This window comes from Vombatus ursinus, unplaced genomic scaffold (assembly GCF_900497805.2).
Source record: "Vombatus ursinus unplaced genomic scaffold, bare-nosed wombat genome assembly UNPS02009835.1, whole genome shotgun sequence".
Taxonomy (NCBI): domain Eukaryota; kingdom Metazoa; phylum Chordata; class Mammalia; order Diprotodontia; family Vombatidae; genus Vombatus; species Vombatus ursinus.
In genome coordinates, this window is record NW_020949613.1 from 5,850,051 (window position 1) to 5,870,986 (window position 20,936).

The window sequence follows — 20,936 nt, forward strand, 5'->3', positions numbered from 1 at the left end:
ACCAATGCACACATCTATTTCCCACCCCACCTCCCACTAACACACATATATCACTTGTTCAAACATTCATTAAATACATTCTATAAGAAAAGTATTATGCTAGGCATTTGGTGATATAGATAAGAAGGCAAAGCCTTGCTCTCAAATAATTTTAATCTAATTGGTTGGGGAAGGTTGTGGGAGAGAGAGAGAAGATATAAATAACTATGACATAAGAAATAGTCAGAGATGTGCAAAGCACAGCAAGAGAAGTGAGGAGGGGAAAAATATCACTTCTACCTTGTTGCAGAAAGAGGGGGTTGAAGAAAAAAGAAGCAGATTAGAGAAAGCTTCATAGAGGTAATGGTATCAGAGTTGGGATAATAATAATTATTATTATAGCTAACATTTATATAGCAGCTATTATGTGCTAGTCACTGTGCTAAGCACTTTACAAATATTATCTTATGTGATCCTCATAATAATCCTAAGGGGTAGATGCTATTATTATCCTCATTTTACAGTTCAGGAAATTGAGACAAACAGATATTAAGTAACTTGCCCAAGGTCATCCAGCTAGTGTCTTAAACCAGATTTGGACTCAGGTAATTCAAATCCCAAGCACTTCACTCTATCCAGTACTCCATCTAACTGATTTTAAGGAATGAAAATCTAAGAGATGGAGATAGGGGCAGGGTAATTCCTTGGAGGCATAAGGGTTGGTAAGCTAAATCTTAGAGATATGAGAGTTCAAGGCCAAAAACAGGAGATGGACAATAGTTCAGTTTGGCTGGAACAGACAGTATATTAAGGAGAGATGTAGAAGATAAACCTGAAAAGGCCACCCTCAGGAGACTAAACTTGACCTCAGGTTCCTTATCAAGTTCTTTGACCTCAGGTACCATATCATTCTTCCTCAGAACCTACATAGCCCTGAGAAAAGCACCTTGTATGTAGTAAGTGCTCAATATATGTCAGTCTCATGGAATGATAAGCACCTTCTTTACATACATATATTCACAAAAGATCTGTAGTTTCATCAATCTAAGAAATGTCCTCATCCAATCCAGACTGCAACCTGGCTGTAACAATAACTCCACTCTCCTCTACTCCCCTGCATTCCCTTCCCCTCCCCTCAATAAAGAGTTTATTGGGATACAAAAAAGCTAAGCAACTTGCCTAAAATGACAGCTGGTGTTAGGGGCAGGACTTTAACCTAACTCTAAGCCCAGAACTGAGAAATCTGGATTCCTGGGTTCTAATCCCTCTTCTGCCATTTACTTACAAAGATCACACACATACTCATTAATTCCTCTTTGTCTCAATTTCTTTGAGTAGAAATGAGGGAAGGGGATCTACAGGCACTTCCCACTTCAAGGCTGTTTAAGAAAAGTATTTTGTAAAGCTTTAAAGCATCATGTAAATGGCAACCTATTTTTTATATGTGCAAGTCAGAATTGAAAATTTATGGGAAACAACTTTAAGCTGGCAATGAATTTCTGCTACATCAGCATGTTTATACTATCAGACACTGGCTGTAAAATAAATTGCCCTTACTTTTTTTTTTTTTAGAAATTCATCACATTACCAGAAATTGCAATAAATAAATGGGGAGGAGGGTCGAATTGGTTTAAGACTATCTTGGTTATTCTTATTAATTCACACGCATGTAGTTTGCATTCTGTAATTTTTTTTTAAATCTTTCAATGGCCCAGTTTTAGGGAGGAGGCCTCACTATTGTTAACTCTCCCTTCCCCTAGCCTCCAAATAAAAACCAAGAGAAAGAAAGAGAAAAACCCTTGTAACAAATATGTATACTCAAGTAAAAATTAATCTACACATCAGCCATATCCAAAAATGTAATTTTTTTGCACTTTGTGTACAACTACTCTCTGTCAGGAAACAACAACATAGGTCATCTGGAAATAAAAGATCATTGCATTGAGCAGGGTTCTTATGTTGTTTTTTTTTTTTCAAAATTGTTGTTCTTTATAATGTTATTGGCTTTGTATAAACTGGTTGGTTTTTTTTGTTTTGTTTTTTGGTTCTGCTCACTTCATGCTTCCAATTCATACTATTAAGGAGTCTCTGAAATCATCTCTTCACCCACCAAGACCTCTGTTTTAAACTCCCTCCACATCCTTTGAAGACATTAAGGTTCTGATGGGACATTTGCTTCTTTTCCACTACATCATCATTCAGCTCCTTCCAAATGTTCACATAAATTTTCCTTTGGAGGTTTTTCCAGATTTGTGCATTGATATTTAAAAGTTTCTACTCATCTCTTTTAATCAGAAATAATTGAAAGTCCTTTATTCCATTAAAGATCCATTTTTCCTTTATAGGATTATATTCAGTTTTGCAGGTTACATTCTTCCTGTTTGTAAACCTTTATCTTCTGCCTTTGGGAATAATGCAGTCTAAGGTCTCCTCATTTAGTGTAGAAGTTGTCAAGTCTTATGTGATCCTGTTACTTCATTAGTACTTTAGCTGCTTCTTTCCATATGTTTGCAGTATTTTTAATTTAATATGGAAGCTCTTTATTTTAGCTATGACACTTCTGAGATTTTTCTTTTTGGGGTTTCTTTCAAGGGGTAATCATTAGGTTCTTTCTATCTTTACTTTGCTCTTTGGTTCTCATCGATCTGGGACGTTCCATTTATGATTTCTTGAAATATCATGTACAAAGTTGTTTTTTTTAATTGTAGTTTTCAAGGTGCTCAATGATTCTAAAATTACCTTTCCTTGATCTGTTTTCTAGATGAGGTTTTTTATGTGAGATATCTAAGTTTTTCTATTTTTTCAATCTGCTTCTTTTTTTTCCCAAAATGTCTCGCTATCTCCCATAGAGTACTGATTTTTGCTTGGTCCATTCTAGATTTCAGAGAATCCATTACTTAGGTAAGGTCCACCACTCTCTCCTCTAAGCTATTTATTCTCCCTTCAATTCTTTCCTTAAGAAGTTTTATTTTTTTCAGTCTCTTGCTTCATTTCTTCTAGGTTATCACGTGGTTCTTATGAAAAATCCATTTTTTTACTTTGAGTCAAAACTTGTAGTTATTACTGAGTTACTAGCTCCTTCTTTTGGGGATCTCTAAAGTTATAATGATTTTTGATACTTTTTTTGGTATTTTCTTTGATTTGCTCATCTCTCCAGTTTTACTTCCTGAAATGGGGCTATGTACTGGGCCCCACTAGATCTCTGAAGTTCAGATGTCTGAATCCTCAGAGTCCAATATGGCTTCCCAGACAGAATGAGCCAGGTCTGAGAACTATGTTGCTGTACTTGTTCCTGAGCTGATGCTTCCCAGGGTTTCCAAAGTCCCTGCTCTGAGGCTTTCTGACCATGGTGAAGTTTTATATGGGAGCTTCCACTCTAGATTAGCTGACTCTAGACACCAAGTCATACAAGCTTTACATTTCCCTAGCCCATCTCTGGCCATACTGAGAAGCAATCTTGCATTGGCTTTGTGGAGGACCTCTTCCTTATGTTCCTTAGGCTTATGGCTATAGTCTTGTATAGTTCTGGATTGTGAAAGCAGTTACTTACTCTAGTTTCTCATTTGATTTATTGATCATCATTTAGTCTGGTATGAAATTCAAGGTTTTGCTGGAAAGAGTATATGGAACTGAGTAGTCATTCTCTAGTTCAGGAAGCCATCTTGACTGGAAGTCAAGAATCTTTAAAAACCTATATAATAAAGGATTGGTCAATAAGACCAGTCCTTATGATTATGCTCAGATGGTTTGGCTGATCTCCCACATGGAAGAGGCTGAAGAGCTTGGGAAAGGTACGATGACATATAAGATAAGTACCTTAGAGATATTTGGAACATGTACAAAAATTCTGTAACTGTTTTCAGTTTGCCATCCCTTCAGTGAAAGGAACTTTTCATTAGGCTATACATCCATGAGGAACTGTGGTTTATTCCAAAAAGCCCTAGTTATCCAAGGCCAACTTCTTGGTATAGGCTATTTCTAGACCTTCCAGAAATAGAGAAGAAAGAAGGATGGCTGATGACCTTCAAGCAGGGAAAGTTACCTAGATCTGGAATGAAGCTGGGAGCATAAGAACCTACTGTTGCTTTTCATCTATTGGGTCCATTTTTTTCCTCCTTCCAGGTGAAGAAGATGGTAGGTGGCTGCTGCCAAGTAAGCTTTGAAAGTTCAAAAAAGCAAGCTACTCAAGGTCCATGATCAGAGGCCAGGCTGGGTTTCCAGCCAGACCCAGATTAAGAAACTAGAGCCTAGAGTCAGTTGAGATGGGGACTCACTTTTTCATTTGGAAGCACTGCATTTGGAAGTGAATTTGGTAGAATAAATCTTAATATAAAAACTATGTTAAGTCTGAGTCGCTTCTCCCTGGGGATCAAGGTGTTAAAGAGGAGAGTGTATCTTAAGATTTGATCAAGAGATGTAGGCATTTCTGTCTTTGTTATATAGTCAAAGTAAAAATCCTTTGAAATGCTAATTAATGTTAATTGGTTAAATGGAACAGAAACATTAATCATGGGCAGCTAACAATTGGAGGATCAGACTGGAATGAGGGCTTGAGTTAATAACTTTAAAGATACTCCCAAACCAGAGGAATACCCCTATAATCCTGAGGGGAAGAAGGAGCTGGTTTTGCTTTGGATTTAAAATGTTATGTGGCTAGCCAAACTATGTATATCTGATCAAATTTTTATTTCCCCCCACCCCATATCAAATTAATAGCCAAATTTTAGCAATTCTACTTCTGCAACACTCAACATCTGTCCCCCATCTCTCCATTCATTCGGCCACCAACAAAGTTCAGGCCCTCCTCACCTCTAGCCTGGACAAGTACAATAGTTTCCTAATCAAACTCCCTTACTCCAGCATCTCACTCCTCCAATCCATCCTCCACACAGCTGCCAAATTGATCTTTCCAAGGCACAGGTCTAATCATATCACTTTCCTTCCTCAAGAGGTTTGAATGGCTCCCTATTACCTAGAGAATAAAATGCATACTCCTCTGTTTGTCATTTTGAGTTTCCCACAGTATGATTCCAACCAATCTTTCCAGACTAATTGCATATCTTTGCAAAAGCTATCTCCCAAGTCTGTAATGCTCTTCCTCTTCACTTCCATCTCTTGGAATCCCTACTCCATTCAAAGCTCAAATCAAGTACCACACTGTAATAGGTCTTTACTGATTACCACCATTCCCTCATTGTTAATGATTCCTCAAGCAAATTTATTTTGCATTTACTTTGTTATTGTATTATATTTACTTATCCACGTACATGTGTTACTCTGTAGTAGAACGTAATTTACTTGAAGGTAGGAACTTTTTATTTTTGGCATTGTATTCACAGTGCCTAAGCATACATCAGATGTTTAATAAAGACCTGTTAGATTGATTTCATACCCCATGAAACATCTCAGCAAATAAATGTTATAAATATGGAAGGTCCTCATATTTTTCTACAAAGCCTACACAAAAATAGGGAGTTCTCTAAACAATAGTATTTATTTTTTAATATTCCCTTCTCTGCCCTCAGTAGATATGGAGTCCTACAGAACTATGATGACTGTGTACTTTTCCATTTGTAACAGTCAATGGCAGAAATTCTTAAAGTAAGATTTAAATGATAAGAGTCACCTGATGGTGAGACTGTGGCTGCCAGGATCTTCTCCTTCCCAGCCAGCTCTGAAGAGTTTGGCTTTAGACCTGTTAGATTTTATTACAGTCTCTCATTTCAAGATGACCTTTTGGTCAAATATTCCAGTTCCCCACAGAGGCAGGATTCATGGCCTTCCAAGGCATGCACAAATTAGATAGCACCTTCTTTAAAAATTTCTGCTTTTACTACTTGTGCTAACAAACACAACTTGCTATATCCATGCCATCGGATCTTTTCAAATGTCTTTTGCACCTAACATGGTGATCATAAGGAAAAGAATTTTCCCCAAAATTTACCAATTACACAGCTCAAAATGAAAAATAATTACTTTTTCATTCCCACCCCCTGAAGAATATAAGACTTTTGTAGTGCAAGGATTGTTTGTGTCTTGGACCTCATTGGCACTTGATAAATGAATGTTGGATTGGCTTAGATTGGGAGAGACCTCTAATCAAAGCCTATTAAACATCTGAATTAGTAATATGGGTGAAACAATTGTCCAGATCTCTCAACACTATGTGAATACTTTCTATAACACCACCAATCCCATAATTGTGGATCCTGTATTGTCACTGATACTTCTTGGTCTCTGCTGAACAGAGCACCTAAAGGTGGAGATGGCACAATATATCTCAAACCTAACTATAGACTGGCCCTATGTCTATACATACTGTAGAGGAGCTATGTGAAATATATGACCTACAAATTTGGGTCAGAGTGATCTTAGTAGTCTGCCTACAAAAATAATTGGGAGAAACCAACATTTTTGGACCTTTGCCAACCATGCCTGGATGAAGCCAGACTACAGTGATCCATTTAAATGAAAATTATACTTGGAACAAACCTCAGCATACATGTGGATGTAGCCTTGGTGAAGCAGCAGAGCAAGAGGGTGATTCAAAACACCCAGGGCAAAAACTACCTTTGAAAGGGTTATCTTGAAGGCAATTGCCATCATCTATGACTTTGCTTTGACTCTTGGAATATTGTGACTTTGATATTTTAAAAGATTTAGGGGGTAAATGACATTAACCTTCAATTAGGAGGGACCTCAAAGGTCAACTAGCCCAACTTTCTATGCAGTCTATCTATTGATGTTAGGACAATTCCCCAAATTAACTAATTTGTGGATTTAAAAAAATGGAGAACTACACCTATAATTTCGCTGGTCTGGGGAACTCTGAAGGAGGAAACCAGTGCATATCAAGAACTACTCCACAGCCTACAGTCATAGAGAATTGCCAGAGGCATTGAGGGGTGAAGTGTTTTGCCCAAAGTCACACAACCAGAATGTGTCAGAAGCAGAACTTAAACCAAGTCTTCATGACTCTGAGACCAGCATAGTAGAGATGTAATACATCTTTAGGGATCAGTCCTGTCCTCCATTTCAAACCACTCCCCCATTCCACTTCAATTTTACCAAAGAAGAAACTAAAGCCTCGAGAAATTAAGTGACTTATCCAGTGTCATTCAGCAAACAGCAGAGACCTGAACACATGTCTTCCATCTCTCACAATAGGGTTCTTTCAACTATACTACTACATATAATTTTGCTTATTTACAGTGATAAAGTTTGAGTGGATGTCATTATGATGAATGAAATAAGGTCAAAAGGGGGGAGAGAAGGTTGTCAGAGAGGCAGCATGGCAGAGTCAATCTTGGAGTCCAAAGGATCTAGGTTCAAGTCCAAGTACTCTGACATTACTTAACCAGTCAGGCCTCCAGGCAACTCTCAAAGACTATGAGTTGCATAAAAGGTGCCATTCTGCATTGGCATAGGCAGTTCCTCACCAGGAGCAGCTTAAAACTATGAAATCACAGGTCTTCCATTAAAAAACAAACAAACAGGAAGAGAAAACATAAAACCTCACCATAAAACAGTCTAGTAGCTGACTGATGTAGATTTAAATGGCATCTCATTAATGTGACCAATGCTTTAGGCTAGTCTAACTCTTCAAAGTAAAACAATGCTATTAGGCATTCAGCTATTCCTTTGTGGAAATCATTCCATGTGTCCTCCGTGCTGAGTTATAAACAAAAATAACGTATTTTACGCTATAAAGCAAATGTACTGGATAATTTATTACAGATATAAAAACAAAGGCATTGCCCTTGACAACCCCTAGAATAAACAATAACAAAGAAGCAATTTTTTTCTTCATGAATAACTGGCTTTATTCAATCCAATTTTGGCAGTGGCTGAGGTAATGTGATTTTATGTTATTGCTTTTTTAAAAAATCAGAGGCCATAGATATTCTGGCTATGAATCAGTTTTATAAGCACCAGTAGTAGACTATGAATCAGAACACTGCACCGTTCTCTGTGTAGCAAACAAGTGTTCTCTGCTTCCCCTAATTTAGCACACAGTTGCCCATTTACAGTCAGAATTAAAGGACCAAGACAGAGAGATAAGAGCGGGCAGACAATACAAATTACTGAGGGCTCATTTGCTATTATTCTTGTTTTTCCACAATGTTCTAGAACCTTGAAAACAATAGAAGACTATCTAAGAATTTGACTTGCCTCATCTCCCAAATAATTCCTCCTCGTGTGGCTTCAGTTACTTCTAAGTTTCCATGTTGCAGGCAAATTTTGAATTGGTTACAGCTGACTCTACCTCTTACACTATACAACAGCTGAGGCACATAGAATAACTTGGAGACCCAAAAACATTCTATGTGAACACAAAGCTACTCCATAACAAGGGAATATGTGTGTGTGTGGAGAGAGAGAAAGAGTCAAGAAAGTAAAGCCTTTCTGGGTTCAAATGGGAGTTCAAAATGCTTGCTGTAACACATGCTTTCAAAGGATCACCAATGGCACTTTTTAAAGTTTAGTAAACTGGCACTCCCTAGTCAAAGCTTACAATTCTTTTCTGATTAGATCAGCTCCCACAGCAAGTCATCAGTAGAATAAGCACTGTAGTGAGGTCATCCTATTGGGACTCTGATGGGAAATCATAACTGGCTTAAAAACACATTGGAAAATAATGTGTTTTCCAGGACTCTAATTTTTCATATTGTCCACTAGCCAATATTTCTATCTTCTTTCCAATGACCAAAAGTAATACAATACAGAAAAGATCAAGCCAGGTATCTATTTATATTCCTTTAATGCAATAGGAATAAGTAAGCCAAAAAGAAGACAATGAGCTTCATTGAAATACTAAACATATATTTTAAAAGTATCTTAAAATGCATCATATTAAAATGTTGAGAATTATGAATGAGTAATCAGATGTGATCAAATGCAATGACATTTTCAGATCATGAATTTCATATGAAAAAGGATAATATTTTCTATAAAGCATATGCTTTTTGAAAATCTACTTGCTATAATTAAATCAATATTTCAACTATTTCTAATTCAGATGCACAATTCATATTGCATAAACTATTTACCATGGGTCACACAGGGAGTGAGGTTGGTAAACAAAACAACACTTTGCTAGAATCTCAGTTAAATTTTACAGCTACATCTATAGAACAATAAAATCAATTTGGGTACTTTCAATGTATCAATAAGAAAGTTGTAAACTTTAAAAGATATTTAATTTTTTTTCCAAATCAAATGTATTGGCCTGTAATGCAGTGTTACTTTTGAGAGATTATTAGAAAAGTAGTTATATGGCTTCATATAAAAACTGAAGGACTCAACTAAGTATATCAATTTTTCAAATGCTACCAATTAGTCCAACATACTGTTACACCTGCTCAGCAGTTGAACTTGGCACAAAGGAATCATGAGCTACTACATTGTTTATATTTTCCAGACCTCCAGAAAGAAAATATTTTGTTTTTCAGTTCCTCCTGATTTTTCCCACTAGCCTAAAACCATTAACAATTAAATATTAAAACAATTAATAAGTGAAGAGTTGTGTTGCATTTTAACTACCTGGTTTCTGTCCAGTGTATGGAAGGTCTATGGCTCAGCCCCATGCAGACATTTGGAAATATATAATATGGTCTGAATTTTATCCAGAAAACATAAAAACATTTTCTAATGCTGAAATTCTCTGAAGCCCACCCTTCAGCCACCAACTACTGAATTTTTTTGAACTGTTATAAGAAACTCAACAATGATATGTCCAAGCTATGCTGTGATATGTACATTCCAGTACCAACACTTTTAAGAAGTGAAATTTTGTCATCTCTAATAATCTATCTTCACTTTAACTTCACAGTTAAGAATTCATATTAACACAATACTGAAAATCAATGTTTACCAGGTATTTGTGTGCGTATGTATGTACATATACATATACGTTAAGCATAAAGCTCAAGAGGGAAAGCAACACTCATAAGACGAACTAGATGCATTTACATTAGAAAGATTTTTCAGTAATTAAAGTCCCTTGTATATCAACCTATTCAATCATTCTCTTGTCACTCAGGAATAAGTAAGCATTATACTAGATTTTTTAAAAAAATTGTTCAAAGGGAACTGATCTAGTGATCTTTCCAAAAGTGATGCTTCGTTTAATCAATTTCAAGACCCATGGTCTCATTTTCTATGACACGAACTAACATCGCAGACCAAGCTGGAGCAGCAGCGTCTCAGGGTATTCTCATTGGAGGTATCTGAGACGCCCGGAAGAATTATGCGCAGCTTAAGAGCTTTTAGAAAAAAGCAAGCATCAGACTCCTCCCTGGTAATAAAGCCCCCCACAAAAAGGCACCATGGTCAATCTAAGGGCGTCTCCGAGACCGCCACCCCACCCCGCTGGCTCTGTTCTGGGACTCGTGGTATTACATCCAAAAAGTAGGGGAGGGATTTCCACCCACTCACCCACCCCCCACCATCAACACCACGAGTGGTCCTAACACCTGTTTACTTATAAGCAAAGGTTGTTGGGGTTTTTTTTTAAATAATGTAAAATAAGCCCTTAAGAGCTGTCCCAGGAAAGGAATACAGGACACTGCCCAAGTAGGTCCGGAACCGGCGGGGTTACAGTACCTTTGTATCGCTCCAGGACATCTTCGTAAGCCTGGAGATACTCTTGCTCCTCCACGTAGAGGTATGCAGCCGGGGACAGGTAACCAGCCATGGCTCAAGTTCCCTTCAAAGCTGAAAGATTTCAGCTCTCCCCCCTCCCCACTGGCCCCCAAGGCTGGAGTCCACAGGCAGCCTCGGGACCTAGAGAGGGGGAAGGGGAAGAAACTGCGAAGGGGTAAAAGGCTCGGATCCTGAGGCCAGTGTGAGGCCAGAGCTGTCCAAGGACACGCCCAGGCCCCCTCCCCAGCCTGGCTGCTGGAGCACTCGGCCGGGCCTCCAATGGGAACCCGACTGTGCGCCAGGGGGCGGTGACTTAAGGGACCCGCTGGTCTAGTGTCCGCACTGGGGCAACGCAGACGCCAGGCTAGCGGAGCGAAGGCGGGGTGAGCACTGCACCCCACTGCAGGATACCGGCTGGGGGACGGGTCGTGAGGGGCGCCCACTCACTCTTCTTTTCTTCCGCACCCTGCGGAAGGTGCAGCTCAAAGACGCCGGGTTTCGTGCGAGGGGAGGGAGATCCTGCCTGAGCTCTGGGATGCGTTTTTCAGCTGCGGCATTTCGGGCAGTCGCAGATGCAGCGGCCGGGTGCTTGCTCCGGCGGAGGATGAGATCGAGGGAAAGGAGATGGAAAGGGGCAGAGCAGGAGAAGGTCAGCCGGGGCTCCGGCCACTCCCTTCAATGCAATGCTGCAGAGCCCCCCAGCTCGGGGTGCTCTCCGCGCCTCCCTCTGCAGCCCAGGCTTCCCACCCTGGTTTATCACCTCGTCTGAGCACGCCCACTCCCGGAGACCGGCAGGCCGGCCCCGGAACCCAAAAGGCGAGGTTGCTATTTGGGACCCACAACAGGTGTCCTGGAAACACAGCCCTGCAAAGGGGCAAGCGAGGGCGGCTGCATTCGTCTTCCCAGAAGGAGGAGAAAGGGGTGGGAAATAGTTTTTCCCAGCCCAGTGAAATACGGGGGTCGTCTCTGCCTTCGTATAGTCTGCAGCATCTGCTTGGTCTTCGCAAGGCCTGGGTGGCACTGATCAGGCTCCCAGGGGGGAGAGCTGGGGAGGAGGGCCAATTGCCTCTGCAGGTGGCCCCACAGCTCAGAGCTGTGACAGCGGGAGCGGCGCCTGCGCTCCAGCTGTCTACCGATGGCCCATCCCAGTACCGCCTCACTAAGGACCCGTCAGCCTTCCCAGGTTCCTCCTCCTTCCCCCTTCCCCCCGCCTTCAGAATCACTCGTGCTCCTTCTGTTTGTCTCTCACATACAATTCGAGCAGCTACAGCATCAGTACCACCCTAGATTCCTTCCGGTTCCCCTTCTTTCATCGTGATTATTCGAAGTCATTTTGAAACCAAAGGAAAGGGCCAGGCACCTTTCCCTTCAGTCTTAAATGCAGGGTTCCATTTCCCTGTAGCTAATTAAACTAACCTTTCCATTCTTTTTGTCATCACCACCACCTAACATACTAACATGAGTTTCATGTTAATATCCTACACGGCCTACTAAGCCCTTTAAGATCTGTTCCCCTTGATCCACTCCACAATTGATAAATGGTCAAAGGATATGAATAAGCAATTTTGAGAGGAAGAAATCCAAGCTAACAATAGCCATATAAAAATGTTCTAACTCACTAATAATTAGAAAATTATAAGTTAAAAACAACTCTGAGGTTCCACTTCCCTCATCAAATTGGCAAAGTTGACAAAAAAGGAAAATTATAAATGTTGGGGGGCTTCAGGAAAACAGGCACATTAATGCACTGGTAAAGCTGTGAATTGGTCTTGCCTTTCTAAGAAATAATTTGGAGCTATGCCCCCAAAGTGTGCATACTCTTTAACCCAGGGATACCACTTCAAGGCTTACATACCCCTAAATAATCACAGAGGGAAAGGATGCATATGTACAAATAAATTTTGCAGCAGTTCTTTTTGTAGAGGCAAATAACTGGAAACTAAAGCAGTGCCCATCAGTTAAAGAATAGTTGAACAAATTAAGGAATATGACTGGAATACTATTATATCATAAAAGCAAACAGGACTTGTCAGAGAAACCTGAAAACACTAGTACAAAATGATATAGAATGAAGTGAGTAGAACAAGGAGAATAATTTATACAATAACACTGTAAGAACAAACAACTTTGAAAAACTTAACTGATCAATACAAATGACCAACATGATTCCAGAGAACCAGTAAAGAAGCATGCTATCCACCTTTGGACAGAAGTGACGATGGATTTAGGTTGCAAAATGAGACATATTTTGGACATGGTCAATGAAATTTGTTTTGCTTGACTATTAATATTTGATATGAGGGTTTTGTTTTTCTTTTCTTTTTTCCCAGATAGTGGAGAGAAAGGTAGGGGAGGAAGAAAATAGATTTTTGATAACTGAAAAAGATATTAAAAGTAAAAGGAAGAGCTTTTATTCTCCAAGGATAGTTCTCCATTTGTCACTCATTACTACATACGAATTTGTACACAATTTGATGTACTGTCTTCTTTTTCTTCTTTTTTCTTTTCTTTCTTTTTGACCTGACTTGTGTTTTCATTGGCATAGGGAAACCATTGTGAAGAAATTCCCTCTACCAATGCAGACTGGTAATCACTCTGCAACTTAAATCTTAGAGAGTTGTTTGGGAATACTGATAAATTAAGTGCCTCGCCTAGGATCCAAAACCAGTATGTATGAGAAATAGGACCTGAATCTCTCGATTCAAGTCTTCTTCACTCCTAGACTATTCTTTCTATGACAGCATCCCTCTGCATTGTCATGCTTATGAGATAACTTATGAGTAGACTTTTCTTACAGTGTTCTCCTAATGGAAAGGCCAATTATTAGATTAATCTCTGAGGACCTGGGTTGGGATACCAGCTCTATTGCTCCCCTATCTGTGTGACCTGGGAGAAGTCATTTTCCCCTCTCTAGGCTTCAGTGTTCTCCTCTGCAAAATAAGAGGGTGTGGACTATATAAATGAGTAAATTAATTTGAAAGCATTTACTAGGAGCCTAGGACTGTGCTAAGCACTGGGGCTACAAGCAAGAAAGGCAGTTTCTACAGAAGAGCTTATAGTCTAATTGAGGGAGATAACATATATAGGAGAATTAGGAGATGGGGGAGAGACAGACAGACAGACAGAGACCTGGCAACATGGCTTAGAAATTTTTAGGAAGTGGCATGGTGACCTAGTCCTGGGCAAAATAAGGCAATAATTCACCTATTAGAATGCAAAGCTGCAATGGCAGAATCCAGATTCCAGTGATAAGGGGGATGATGAGGATGGCCAGAGAGCAGGCTGAATGCTTTGAAAATGGCTGGGAAGTCTAAATGATTTCTAGGTCTCTTCCAGCTCTGAATCCAAGTATTGTAGATCCTTTATGATACATTTCAATCGATAGCTTAGTCCACATGTACTAAAATGGAAGTTACTTGAGCACAAGGACTATTTTTCATTTTATCTTCATATTCTCAGCACCTAGCACAATTCCTTTCACACCCAGTTATTGTTTGTTGGCTTAAATATATGAAGTTGTAGGTGTGGCATTTGGTCTTGTCTCCATTAAGCCTATAAGGTCGTTGAGATCAGACTCCAATTTTCCACCTTACTTGTATAGCAGGGAGATTGAACTGGAGTACTTATCCTGGAACTGAGCATTTATACTTTGGCTCAGTGAGGAAGAAAACGTGGTCACCCCTTAACCATGGAGACACATGAAAACCTATCAGAAGCCAATGGTGGGGCATGTCCTTTAGAGTTTGTGTCCCCCCCAATAAAACCAAAGCACATATACCCAGTTCTACAGCAAGTGCTATTCTTCTCTACACAGACACACTAAGACAAGTAGCACCTAAAATAGTGTTGTGCACATAACATTATGCAAAGCTAGGTGGCACAGTGGATAAAGTATTGGGCCTGGAATCAGGAAGACCTTAGTTCAAATGTGACTTCAGACACTTACTAGCTGTGTTACCCTAGGCAAGTCACTTAACCCTCTTTGCCTCAGTTTCCTCATCTGTAAAATGAGCTGAAGAAGGAAAGGGCAAACCACTCTAGTATCTTTGCCAAGAAACCCCAAAAAGGGATAATGAAGTCAAGCACAACTGAAAATGACTCAACAACATAATATTAAATAGTTTGGATGGGCTTTATGCATGCCTGACCCAGTAAAAATGGATTGTACTCCTAACATTCTCTATTTACAACTTCAAAGACCCAGTAATTTCTCCAGAAGGTCCATCTCTAGAACCAAGAGTTCACATCTGGGTTTTTTTTTTTAATATTACAAAATCCATCTTTTCAGCCAGCATATCCAAGGATAGGCTTTGTACCTACACCAGAATTCCTTGACTGCAAATACCCTACTTGTACAAGTCCCGTGCATATTGGACAGCTGGCTTGAACTGTGCCTCTTGGCTCCCCCAAGAGAGTAAAGAGTGTTCTTGCAGTTACCATATTCCCTTATTATCCTGACTCATGTCCAGAAGCCTCTTTCTTTTAGAGTAAGGACTGAGTCATTTTTTATTTTTGTATCCTCTGTGTCTAGTACAGTGTTTTTAACCAAAGGAAGCACTTAAGAAATGTTCGCTGGATTTTATATAGCTATCTATTGCCATTTAGTTATACTGAGCTGGTCTAGGAACTAACTACTATTTATAAGATTGTTTCTATGGCAAAAAATGCATTCTACTTAAAAATCAACAACTGTACTTAGAGTAATGACAGCCAGGATTCTGGTCATCTCAGGAAAGTCATTTGTGCTGTCTGGGCCTCAGTTTCCTCATCTGTAAAATGAGGAATTTGGAATAGAGTATTTCCAAGATCCTTTCCAGTTCTGACATTCTGGGTGTGTGTAAACTTTTGAAACATAGGTCAGCTGTAAGGTGAAAAACTGCAAATGTTTCTTTGAAAATATTAAAATATTTAACCTGTATCATTTTAAAATACGTTAGTTACTCTAAGGTCAAAGGCATATAAATGCTACCAATTTAATTAATTATGACTATACACATACACATATTGCTTTGTAAACCTAAAGTGCTATATAAATGCTAGCTATTATACTATCACAAAAAAGAATCATCAATATTTGCTATTAGTTTTCACAACATACATATAATTGAATGGCTTTCATTCACTAATACAATGAGTTATATAATACACTTTTCATACTTTTTCTGCCTTTAATATATACATGCACACATTCCATTTCACATCCCCATTCCTTTGTATAAGTTGTTTCCCATGCCTAGGATCAATCAATCAATAAACATTCATTAAGCGCCTACTATGTAGGCGAAGCATTAGAATGCATTCCTTCCTTCCCTCCACATTTTAGAATTCCCTAGCTTCTTTTAAGGTGATACAAGCATGCTATTTCCTACATGAGGCTTTTCCTGATTTCCCCCACTAATCTAGTCTAAGCCTAATTAGAGTCAGGAAACCAGAACTCCGGCCTAGTGCCTTCCCGATACCAAAATTACCTTATATTTACTTTAAAATCATTTTGTACTAATTTGTGTAAATGCTCTTTCTCCTGGTAGAATGTAAACTCCTTGAGGGCTGGGAGTTTCTCATTTTTGTCTTTGTATCTTCATCCCCTAGCAAATAAATCCTTGTTTGATCCATTGGTTAGATTTGTACCTCATTGCCTACTATGCAATACAGTTCCCATTTTTTTGTATTCATTGTCTATAGCAATCTCTTTTTTTTCTCACCCACACTCGTCACCTGTACCATACTCCTATGACACCAATTCCATCATCACCAAAAGCAAAATGCACATGACAATCATTACCTTAACACTTAGGCCTGTACCATTTCCTACTAATAAACACTCACAGCAAACACCACATCTGTGTTCTCTAGACCTAATGTCTAGAGAATGTCTAATGTGTACAGGCTCCCAGGGCCTCTTTTCATCAGCATAGTCTTTTTTTCCCTTCTTTCTCTTCCTACTGTGCTATTTACATCTGGCCCCAGAAACAATTCCCTCTTCCCCCTTACCTCATAGAGTGGGATTTTTTTTTTTTTTAACAAGGAAATGACATTGCTAGGTGGCTAAACACATTTAGCAGACTCAGGAAAGGCTGTGTGCTAGGACTGGTACAGATCCTTTCTTTCTTTTGGTTCTCCTAGCCTTTCCTTCGATCTCTCACTTTGTTCCAAAATACCCTTGATCCTTTTCCCCTTTCCCACCCTTCTTCCCCTTTTCTCTCAGACAAGGGAGACAGGCCAGCATCTCATAATACAAGCCAAAAGCTGTTGCCCCAGAAACCTGGACTAGGAAGCTACTGGCTCTGGATTGTTTGCTTTTCCTGTAATCATGAAAATGCTCACGGGGGGACTTAAGGGGGAGACTCTGCTTTGCTCCCGGGTCTGCTGCAGCAGTGGCCTGAATCCTAGATACAGGCATCTTGGCTAGTCCCCTGTAGGCCCCCCTGCAAGAAAGCAAAGTACCAACTTTGCATTGTAGTGAAAAGGCAAGAGGGGCTTCTAAAAGAGGGTGTGGGAGGGGCCGCAGGAGTTGGAGTTGGGGGCTGGGAAAGGGGAAGAGGAGGGGCAAAAAGGAGGTTAAAAACTGAATGCTGCAACACCAACTCAAAAGACCTCTTAGGGAAAGAGCCACCCAGGGCACGCACAATCCAACCCTCAATACATTAGTATGATGCTTTGGAAATAAAATGAGGGAACAATAACCTCAACTAGTAACACAGAGACACACTCATCACTGTGTTAAAGTATTAATTTACACGATCTTCTCAGCTTTCAGCTGGGCAAAACAAGATCTCTGTCCTGCTTCAGTTTTTACCACCAAGGCAAGGGAACACAAGTGTGACAGAGGGCCAACAGTCCCTCCCTTGTATTAATTAATCAGGGCCTCTGGACTGTTGAGCCCTGAGCAGTGTATAATGTTCAAAAGCTGCTAGAGACATAGGTTCTGCCAAAGGTGCTTCCGAAAAGGTTAAGGGAAATGGTTCAGATGACTCTGAGTCTTTTATCCAGGCAGACGTACAAACCCAGACCTGTGCCTCTATCTAGATGCAAATGCCAATTGAGGATGCTCTCTTTTTTCTGAGTTACATGGCTAGCAAATACGCACACTGAGAAATCACTAGAGTTAATACTTTTAAATTGTCACACTGTCTAATGCATTTGGATATGAAAGTTTAATGGAGATGCCTATCGATATTTCCTTTCATTTAAGACGCATTGATTCATCCAACCAGAAAGCAGAACCAAACAGCTTAGTCACTACTCAAGGCATGGAAGACTGTTCCCTCGATAAAGAAGGTAAACAAAATAATTTCACCGCTGGCACCCTCCCCCATTTTTGGCACAAAATCTCTTCAATGTGCATTCTCTCGATCATTTGACCTCCCTTGGAGAAAACAAATTGATGAATCTTCATGACACTCACCGGCACCACCACCCCCCGCCCCGCACCCTTCCCCCTTCTCTCTCCCAGCTTCCCTTACCTGCTATCCTCAGCACAGCTCTCTCCGCAGGGTCCAGCACCGAACCACCTTGAATCTTTCTTTTGGATCGCTCATGCTTAGGGAGATTCCAGGGTAATGTGTCCCCTGGAGCCGGAGATGCAGAGCCTGATTTCTGGCTGAAATCATCTTCATCAGAAAAATCCGCAGAGGAAGACATAGAGCAGCGATAGGAAGCGTTCCCAGAGCTCTGAGGAGAATGACACAGAGAGCATTAGCAACTACACTCACACACGCACACATACACAGATGTCCTTCGATTTCAGCACACCGAGGCAGCTCTGGTGCTCTGCATTATCCTCTCTTGGCTAGGGGGGATAAATACAATCAAAGCAAACACCGGGCTCACCATTTCCCCCCTCAGGTAGCTCTTAGATAAGAACAGCGATCCTGACAGTAAAAATACATGAGAGATTCACACGGAAGAAGTGTGTGGCCTGTGGTCAGGCAACCAGCTCACAAATGACTGACCCAACAATGAAGCCAGTATCAACGGCCTTCCTGATTACCAATCTGTAGTATTTGGCTCCCCCACCAGGACAAAGGAAACATTTTCCGGCACTAGGCTGCTGGTTAATTCATTAATGCAACTGTCTCTAAGTTTAAAAAACAAAACACAAATGCAGGATCTTGCTTCCTAATTCCTTCATGATTAGGGAAGCCAAACCAATGGAAGCCTTTCTAAAAAGGCCACCCCCTTTTTCCCCTTGACTTTTCTCCATAGCAGGTTATCAGGAAAAGTGTCTGGAAGGCACAGCAAGGAGGGAGGATGGGCTATTTCTCAGAACAGCCCTTCTCAAGACAGGGAGAGCACAAAAGGCCATTTTCATAAATACTTTGCCAAGGCAGCTCCCATAAACAAATGTCTGAAACAAGTTTGTAGTCCTTGAAATACTTTAAACTTTCAGCAAAGTAGCCAAATCCAATAATGCAAATAAGAATGATGCAGGCGTTGACAGGAAATAGAGCCATTTCTGAGCTGCTGATCATTCCAAGTGAAATGGGAAATGTGATGCTTTTACAAGAGCCTTTTAGATGAAAGGTTGGTAGTCTACTCATCTATTATGCGCAAGTCTTCAGAGTCACTCCTTGTACAAAGGGTCACGGACACAAGAAAATGACATGCGATGTTACTTATTCCTTCCTGTTTGGCAGAACAAAATTTACTGACCAGGTTATGTTATATTTACTGGTGTAAACCACCATGATACGGACAATGACTACACTCTTTACTCCCCAGCAGGACTATAAATGAAACAATAGTCAGTGGGAGGGGGAGAGTCTTCATCCCTGCATCAGGATCCTCACTTTAGTGACGCAGAGAGTAAGAATATAAGACTGGAAAAACTTGAAACCATGCAAAGAAACCTTCCAGGGTCATCAATTTTTAGAAAGCAATTAGCATCAAGAAATCAGTGAAGCAGGCTCCAATCTAAGCAAAAACATTATGCTGCCCACCGAGTAGAGATGTTTGCTCATGAAGAAAACAACGGGCTCTGAGAGCTCTGTCCAAAACCACCTACCCAAAACACAGGTGACAGAAACTCAGCAGGAACAGGAAAACTGGATACCAACCAGTCTATCCAATCCCACATGCACATATTTGAAAAAAACAAGGCCAAATTCATAATTTTAAAATGTGTATAAAATACATAAAGATATAATATAAAATATATAAATAAGCAAATAAATAAGTACATTATATTATTATATAAAATATATTGCAATACATGGAATTTAAGGTTTATCTCTGGAGGTTTTTTTCTCCTACAAAGTAGTTTTCTGCCTATGTCATTTCATAGGAACTGTCACCTAAATAAATATAATAAATTTTATTTTATGCATTTTCCATCATATTTTAAATAAATAGATTATATTGATTTTCTGCATCATGTGGTCACAGACCACAAAGACCTGCAAATTAGTCACAGTATGCTATTGCCAATCTAATTTATTTTTTCTGCTTTTCTAAAAATCATCTTGAGCTCCCTAAGGTTCTGTTGTTTGTTGAATCACTGGAGAGGGGTGACATTCTTAGAGACTCTTAAATGGGTATTGGATTTCTTTGAGAGCCTTTCTCTCCTTCCTTAAAATGACTTCATACCTGCCCTTACTTAAGGACAAATTTTATCTGTGAGATTATATTTCTTATTGTTGCATGAACTATTTTTGTAAGCAGAATAATTGGACTAGGTATATTTGTAGATAGATATAAATGGGGGAATTAATAACAAAAAGTAACTCTTTTCCAAAACAACTATTTATTTCCAGCCCTCTTTTTAACTAAATGAAAAAGAAAAGAAGTTCTTGTCACAACTGGGTGAACAATGGAATTCCCATTATGCTTTCACATGAACATTAATTACATGCAACCAGATGGTTACAGAATTACTACCACTGAACCCAGGGGTGCCAGCCAGAGCAGACCTAATCATGTCAATGATGTACAGATAAGAGTAGTAAAGAAAACAAAACACAAAAGCCAAAAAAGACTTCTCAGAAGGAAATCACTAATAGAGACTTTTGAATCTGTATATGTACATATTTTCATGTAATATTTATTTATTTACAAAGTCTCTAAAATGCATGGTATTGATAACCTGGAAAACCAAGGAAGAACTTTTGGATAAAGCCCATCACTTTTTGGACTGAGCCTGTAATTTCATCAGTGAAGGGAGCTCTAGTTGAGGAATTTCCTCTACCAATGCTAAGTGTCACCTTCTTTGTAACTTACAGTCATAGGTGCTTGGTTGGGGTCCTGAGAGGTTAAGTGATTTTCCCAAAGTCATACAACCAGAAGGGAAGCTTGAATTTAGATCCTCCTGACTCAAT

General features: G+C 39.7%; 1 protein-coding gene across 8 annotated transcripts in view; it reads right to left on the bottom strand.

Moving 5' to 3' along the window:
- DST (dystonin) overlaps positions 1-18,504 on the bottom strand; it is a 445,378-nt gene extending 426,874 nt beyond the window's left edge. For 4 of the 8 annotated variants that reach the window (XM_027853008.1, XM_027853004.1, XM_027853007.1 and 1 more), the window contains exon 1: positions 10,585-10,675. In XM_027853008.1, the coding sequence (XP_027708809.1) occupies positions 10,585-10,675 (91 nt within the window). Of the gene's footprint in view, positions 1-10,584; positions 10,676-18,086; positions 18,295-18,453 lie in introns of those variants that run through there. The other 4 variants (XM_027852998.1, XM_027852999.1, XM_027852997.1 and 1 more) reach the window with 2 other exon arrangements.
- Between the last annotated feature and the right edge of the window lie 2,432 nt (positions 18,505-20,936).